General features: G+C 37.1%; 1 protein-coding gene across 2 annotated transcripts in view; it reads right to left on the reverse strand.

Moving 5' to 3' along the window:
- The window catches only part of csmd2 (CUB and Sushi multiple domains 2), a gene marked incomplete at its 5' end in the record, with an annotated part of 325,712 nt that overhangs the window by 180,340 nt on the left and 137,082 nt on the right, over positions 1 to 8,290 (reverse strand). For both annotated transcript variants that reach the window (XM_014021334.1, XM_014021333.1), the window contains 1 exon segment: positions 457 to 569. In XM_014021334.1, coding sequence (XP_013876788.1) covers positions 457 to 569 — 113 coding nt within the window.

Consider the following 8,290-nt stretch of genomic DNA (forward strand, 5'->3'; position numbering starts at 1 on the left):
ATAAAAAACAAATAAAAAAATAAAGGTAAGTTACGATCTATTTTTGTGTAGATGGACAAAGTATAAAAATCCTTGCCCACTTGAGGCACAAAGATTGACACTCGTGTAGCTAAATGATACTCTGTTCAACCTAGTCAGTTGTTTTATCTAAACATAAACAGTTTAATGCACAATGAAATTATACAGGCCTAACTAACACAATCAGCTGCAACAAAATAACTTAAAACTCTGTTGTTTTCTCCAGACTGGAAATGTGTGTTAACTTAACTGGTAACTTTAAACTGTTCCTAAATCAATGGTTGTTTATTTCTACGTGGCCCTGTGATGGACTTGTGACTTGTTCAGTGTGTGCCCCACCCTTGCACAATAATCCCTATAAGCACATACGACCCAGAAAGGGAAAATGAGTGGATGCTTATTACCCTTATGACCAAAGAGAATGTCATTTGAACTTACCTTGGTACTGGGCGCTGAAACCTCTTAACCTGTTGTTGCCGTCAGATGTAAAGTGAAGCCGAAGCCAGTTCTTGCTGCTAATGATAGGGGAGGGGAGGTTGGGCCCAGTAAACCTGCCAGCAGAGAGAAGAGACCCATCATCTATTTTGCACTCTAATAAAAACGTTGTAACTTGTAGACTTCATTTGTCGGCAACATTTTGTAATTCCACTTAATAACTATGGAAACACAAAAGTGCATGCAATTGAATGACACTTTATAGTAACAACACCTTATTCAACCTTACTTAATTGTTATTAAATGATTAGTTAACCTTTAAAATATCCTTAATAATGATTAATACTTAACAAGCTATAAACACATTTATTAATGCTTTACCCATGAATAATTACTTCCAAAACCAACACATTTGTTTATTCAAGCCTAGTAACTCATGAATGACCTATTGGACATCCCTTGTCTAATCATTAATACATGCCTAACAAATGGTATGAAAGTAAATTTAATTAGGCATTTGCAAATATATACACACATATTTAAGAATAATTAAAGTGTTAATTTATTGCTTTTTAAGTATAAATCATTTTCAATTAATGATGTTTTCAACGTTAACTTATCATTTAATATTGATTAAGTGGGGCTAAATAAGGTGTAGTGATGTCACTACATTAAAATAGTCATACTTCTGTTTCATTGTAATTCTATCATGTTTATCATAAATTCAAACTCAGTGATACACAATGTTTTGTCAAGGGTACAGTAAAAGGTTTTTTTTCAGGGTAATCACACTAATGTTTAAAGTAAATATGGTCGTGACTTAAACTGTTAACATGGTGCTCACATAAAATCCAATACATTGAGGATTTGGCTCTTAAGTAGAGCCATGAAGTTAACACTTAACCAATCGGCGAGCTCGATAAAGAAGAGGAAGTGTAAAAAACATTACTGATATTTTGTTGAGAAAAAACAATCTCCTTTGATTGTGTTGGAAAAGCAATGGTGAATTATGCAACACAGACACTTCAAAGAGCCTTCTGATTTGTATTCTAATGAGGGCCATTGCTTACCAAGCACTTCTTTAGCTATTAAAGACAAAATCATTTGGGTACACAACAAGTTGTATCTAAATACACACTGAGCAAAGTGTGCAAACCCATTCAAGCACACTGTTGATATTAGTAAAAAAAAAATTATAATAAAACACAGAGGAGACATATTTGAACAAGATTGTCCATTAAACACAAATGCTTCTGCTGTAAATTGCCTTCCCTTAACTTTATCCACCTTATCTAAGTGCTCCTACAAATATGTTTAATGTAGATACTGGATGTTTTACAGCAAAACTTTACTACTGCAAATAAAAGATCAAATAAAAAAAGTAGAGAAAACAGTTATTAGACACTTTTTGCTATAACAAAAAAACTTTAATTATATAAAATAAAGGTATTTTTTGCAAAAATAATTGCTTTATATTAAATGCTAAAACTGTCATGTAAGTAAGATAGCTATGCAAAACCAAAAAAATACAGCAGTCCCACTGGTTATTTCCAGATTACCTGACATCTTTGTGGTGCTGTGGCACTTAACATTTCCGAGTGATGAAAAATTCCCCGTAGTTTATGTTGACCTTTCTGAATGAGCGTTCTCTGAATTTCTCCACTTAAGCTCATAAAATATTAATTTAAGGTTGTATAGCAGGACTAGCTGTGTTTGTGATCCCAACAATCGAACTTAGTCTGTTCTTAAATCAGCTGAAAAGGCACAGCATGCACCACGAGCTGCAGAGACCAGACTGTGGAACAAACTTGGAGAAAGTGCTCTATTAAGGACGAGGAAGGATTAAAGTGAAGCAATAAAAAGTTCATCCCTTCTAGATTGCTTCACAGGCGGTCTGTGTTAGAGTACAAATGAAATGCCAACAAAATATATGGTGTAGTGTTTGGCAACTTTGTGTTAATACAGCTAAAATCAGTAGTGACAAAACCTAAATGCTCACAGCATTTATGGAAGTAATCAATCAAAAATGGAAACCAAAATGTTAGCTGGTCTGAGGCACCAAGATTTTTGTATAAAATTAAACTGACTGGCTAACAATAAATTTTAATTATTTAGTTGGCACAAGAATTAATACATAGAAATACAATAAATTAGCCTATTTAAAAGTAGTGTAGAAATACAACATAAAGTTATAGGACACATGTCAAACTCAAGGTCTGTGGGCCAAAAGTGGCCCACCACATGATGTTGTGGCCCACAAGGGCTTCAAAGATGTATTGTCAAAAAGCAAGCATATGTTACTTTAAAGCCAGCATTGACCATAAACTACATTTCCCAGAATGCATGTTGATTATTTTACCAGCAAACTGACTGCATCACCCCATTAGGTGGAGGTGCACAGGGTCCAAAAATAGCCAGCAGATGGCAAATTAACCTTTAAAAATATCCATTTTGCTACATTTTCACTGACTGTTTTCACTGCTGCCGGTTGTACTAGGAAGTGGGACTTTTCAACTTACAAGTTGTAAATTTCAGCTGGGAGAGTGGGAGCTCAATACAACTCAACAGTGAGTAAAAAATTACCTGAATTTTACCTTTAATACTATACCTGCATAATTTATTTGATATTTAATCATTGCGTTTCTGTGTTTACAAGATGTGTTAAAACACTGTTTCTACGTGAGAAATACCAGGTAGAGTTCATTTATTGTTTTTAGCTGTGCTCAACCATAGCAACAAGATGAGGAACGTGACATTTCATGTTTTGTCTAAATTAAACATGTCATGTAATTACAATTGGCTCTTTGAGAGCAACCATGATGGATTTGAGACCCCTGATTATATGCTTTGATTATCAACAACAACAAAAAAAATAAAAATAAATAAATGAAGGAAGGAAGGAAGGAAGGAAGGAAGGAAGGAAGGAAGGAAGGAAGGAAGGAAGGAAGGAAGGAAGGAAGGAAGGAAGGAAGGAAGGAAGGAAGGAAGGAAGGAAGGAAAATTGCTTTACTCAGAAAACTTTAATGTTAAAATATGTAATGGCTTATGCTTCTAACTTATCTGCATTTTGAACATCAGTGCAAGACAAAAGTGTCAAATCACACAAGTCACTCAGTCCAGAATCAAATCCAAAAACATCCAAGATGGCATTTTATAGCAGCAAACAAGCATATTAAAAGGTAATTTCATATGCATTTTCAATGACGACCACGTAGAAGTACAGGTAAGAACTGACTTTGATTCTCAAGGTAAACATTCAACAACAATAAACATATTAGGTAATGAATAAATACATTTGAGATGAGGAGACCTCTATAAAACTGCTGCAAACCAATGTCACACTTGTTTTTCTCCTTCAGTAAAGGTACTTTTGCTTTGCTGAAAGTTCTAAACTTTAAAGTGAAACTCAACTTCATGAAAAAAAAGGTGTTTGAGTAGGTCAAAGGAGGTGTCCTGAAGGGTAATGTGGCTACTTCCACAGGTTCTGTTCCCCTCACTCTTTCAGTCTGGCTGGCCGTATTAGTTTTAATGCTGCAATTGTCTTGAGAGTGTCCGGCTAAATAAGTTTCCATTTCCAGGTCCCAGAGCTCCTCAGTCTGAGTTTGACATTTGATGTCTGAGAAAATTTACTTTTGGCTCTACAAGGTGATGGAGGCAGCTGGTGGTTGTGTGATCCACCTGAGGACCAAGCACTGAACTGTTGCCCAGAGACAACACCACCAAACAGGAAGTCAGCGCATAAACTTTCTTTCTGTTGTAGTTTTTCAGCAGAGGTGTAAAGTAACAAAGTAGATTTACTTTGTACAGAACTGAGGATTTTTTGTTTTGTTTTGTTTTGAGAATTTGGTGTATATATATAAAAGGACTACTAAAACACAGTAAACAGAGCCTCATGAAATCAAAAGACTATAGGTGTCATAAAAACTCAAGCACAAGGTTTAAAATCTAAAACCTTAAATCTTAACAGAGTTTGGTAAATGTAAAACAATTTTCACATTTTCTTTCAGTTTAGTGGAACCAGTTGACATGATTTGGTCAAGTAAATTCAACACTTCACTTCTTAGAGTGTGTGTAAAATTACTTTTACGTTTCCAATTATTGTGAGAAGTTTTATAGGTTTCACTGAAGTACTTTTCTTATCAGTGACATTAATTTGCTTTTACTTTTTTTCCCAAATACTTTATATGCTATTATATAGGACAGTTAAATCCAATTACAGCGAGCTAGGGATACTTTTCGTATTGATAGACTTGTTAAACGGCTAAATCTTTTCAGAGTTTAGCACAAAAGTCATCATCATCAGGCGAACATCCTTAATGTAAAAGAGCTATTTTCTGTTTCAAAATCTTTGTCTCATCTATTTCATTTTTGGGGGGCAAGAGGTCAAATTAATCTATGCATTATCAGCAACTGGCAAAGTTTAACAGTCAAAGGCCAACAACTCCGCATTAGGATCAAAGTCTTGAAAAAAACTTTTTAGAGCATGATTTCTTTGTGATATACCATCTGATGAATACTCATGGAACTGTGTGGGTGTTTTGCATGTGTTTGATAAGAAAAGGGCCAGACTCGCAGTGAAGAACATTTCCATTAATTGCACTTTCCTAGGAAGATCAATCAGAGATCTGCTCAGTATGCATGTCCTGACGTGTACAGCAGACCGAGGGTCACAGTGACTTTAAAGCCAAAACTTTCAGCATTTTAATGAGGTTATGTGAATTATTGCACATGCCAGCTTATCCAGATGGACACGTAAACACACGCACGTACAAACCACCAATAATCATAGTTCCAAATGTGCAGCTAGTAATAAATCGTCGTCTCCCTGCTGTTGCACAGACAAACTCTCAGGCATGCAGAATATTGCATCTTTATAAGGTAAAAGTAATCACTGTTGGAGACCCTTACGTCCAGAATGGTTGTATTAAAGTTCTGGCAATGGAGCAGTAGATGTGACCTTCATGTGCAACTGAGACCAAACAATTTCCGGGGGGTTTAAATGAACAACTCCTTTGTCAAACACCACAAGACCATAAAGACGTTCGCTCCCATTCTCCAAACAAGTACCACCTAGAATTAAGAGGCAACCTACTTTTTCACTAGAGGTTATGGCCAAAATATAACAAGAGGCCTTGAGGGTAGTTATGTCTGATGTGTTACCATGAAATGAAGTATAATGTTGAAAAGAAAAAAAAAGGCATTGTAGAGGCGGATGGAGCCTCCACCAAGCCAGTAAAGTAGTAGGCCCATCAGAGCCAACGTGTCTACCCTGACGGTAGTCTCCCTGGTTCATCAGAGCCAATCTGTCTCATCTCCCAGTCCTCATGCGTTATTCATGAGCGGACCTCTGGCCCCATCAGAAAGTGCTGTTAAATCTTCTGAGAGACTTCATTTTTCCTCTTCCCACAATACATATTCTGCCCTCAAAGAACACATAATATAGACACTGATTGAAAGATATTTCCTTTTGGGAAGAACAACCTTTTAGGGAGAGCATCTTTCATCTTTTTGCTTAATTTCCTGTAATTTATGTTGTCTAAAACTTTCAGTATTTTGTTATCCCTCTCTTAAGGCTTTCAATGAATTCACTTGAGCCAAAGCCATTTCATCTGTGAAAAGAGACTGAAATTAAATCCTACCATGAGCCTTAGGATAACCTCATTGTTAAAACCACTGATTTATCAAACTTTGGAAGTACATAAATTGTCAAACACATCCTGTCCTTCCTCAAATATTTTGTGAAGACAACAACTTGAGGGTGACAGTGTTTTATTAAACCCTTCAATCATAAGAGAACAATGGATTAAATAGCTAATTAAGAATAAAGTTACTGGCTCCTCTTTCTGTTTATTTTTAATTTACAGGAGACTCAGCCAAAATATACAGACACCATTAAGTCAGCTATATTATGTGGTGAAGTCTGATAGCGAAAGCTATAATCTTCACTTTGTAAAAGGACATTAAAATTAGGGCTGATCAATCGCATTTGCGATAATCTCGCGATATGTTAAAATGAGATTTTCTAACTGCACAGGCTGCATTTGACTGGTCACGTGATTTGGGAGTGAGACGAGCGGAGCAGTGTTGCTAACTTAGCGACTCTTCAGACCCCTTTAGCGCCTCTTTTTCCCCCCCAAAAAAGCGACTAGCATCAAATCTGTTGACTTTCCCCGGTGTTTTTGGAGACTTTTAGAAGCTTTGGCGACAGCACTGTTCTCCTTTCCTCCTCTTCCCCTCTGCAGCCAGTGAGCGTTGTGGTGCGCCCCTCCCCCTGTCGAAGCGCTTCGACTGAAGTCTCAGATATAGTTGTGCTTTGGATAGTCGCGGAGTGCGCGCGCACATCCTCGCCAGCGGTGGAGGTGTTCATACTTGTCACTTACGTTGTTATAGGTTTCTTCAAAAGGTCACATGGAAGTACACTTTATAAGCTGTGAAATGTTGTAAATAGGAGAGCAAAAGCATGACAAACAAACATGCTGTTTGAATGGTTCGTGTTGCGCGCAGCCTTTGCAGAGTTTCAAAATTTCGGAGATGTACGACCGCACGTTAGGACACCAATGCATGGGGGTGGGAACGGTGCAATTGTGTCACTTTTGGCAGGTGCAACGTGTCAACCATAAACCAGGCTTAAAGCCTGGTTCACAGCACACACACACACCCGGCTGCAGTCAGCTGAGAGGAGTCCGCTGCAAGTGAATCTTGTATCCGCAAAGCTGCAACTGCTTCTGCCTTGTTTCTAAAGTGGGGTATAATATTTACTGCAATGTTATTTCTCTGATACTGTCTCTGTAAAATAAATCTCTGGACCCAGCTGTGTTTGTCTCACAGATCAGTCACGTCTTCACCTCATCCTCCCTGTCTCGTGACATCTAACAGTCGGCAGATTAAATTTAAGATGATCTCTAATTTAATTTATGTAATGTGGATCTAAGCATTGAAGCATTGTCGTCCTGGAACTGGAAGGTCGCCGGTTCGATCCCCCGTTCCAGCTATCTCAGTTGTTGTGTCCTTGGGCAAGACACTTCACCCCTAATGCCTCTGATATGTGTCCCATCAGTGTATGAATGTGATTGGCACTGATTAGTCTCCATAGTTGATTGTACATGTTAGCTTTGTAGAGACCTAATAGAGTTCTGTGTGAATGGGTAAATGAGGACACAGATTGTAGTGTGAAGCGCTCTGAGTGTCCTGGATGGATAGAAAAGTGCTATATAAGTACAGTCCATTTGCCATTTACCATTTAATACTTGAGAAGACAAAAATAATAAATGCATGCAAAATCGCAATCGCAATTTATAGATAAAAACTCACAATTAGATTATTTTCTAAAATCGTTCAGTTAAAATACAATATGGATCAACTCCTGGGATTGAATGCCTTTAAATAAACTCGGGTGATCCATTAACAAAGGTCATTAACATTTGGAACCACTGAATTAATCACACAACAAATCTCTAACTGCTGATCATTACACAGTGTATGAGGTATATTCCAACGTGTGATTTTAAGTAGTTAAATCAGCCAAATTGAGAAAAATAACCCAAAAAAAAAACTGTGTAGAGACAAATGGGTAAAAAAATACCAGTTGTTCCAAATTTGCTGCCTGCATCAGTGTGATTCATTAGGTTTGTTAAAAATGTCATTGTTGATGTAGATGAAGTCACAAACAGCTATTGAATTGATTGTGTTCACAGAGAGCTTAATCACTATGATCACTGAAGGTTTGACTTTAATAAAATCATCCACTGAGGAAAAAAAAAACTACTTGTTTGCTGAGGAGAACTCACAAAGGGACGCACACACACACACACACACACACACACACACACACACACAC

Source organism: Austrofundulus limnaeus, unplaced genomic scaffold (assembly GCF_001266775.1).
Source record: "Austrofundulus limnaeus strain Quisiro unplaced genomic scaffold, Austrofundulus_limnaeus-1.0 Scaffold288, whole genome shotgun sequence".
Classification (NCBI taxonomy): Eukaryota; Metazoa; Chordata; class Actinopteri; order Cyprinodontiformes; family Rivulidae; genus Austrofundulus; species Austrofundulus limnaeus.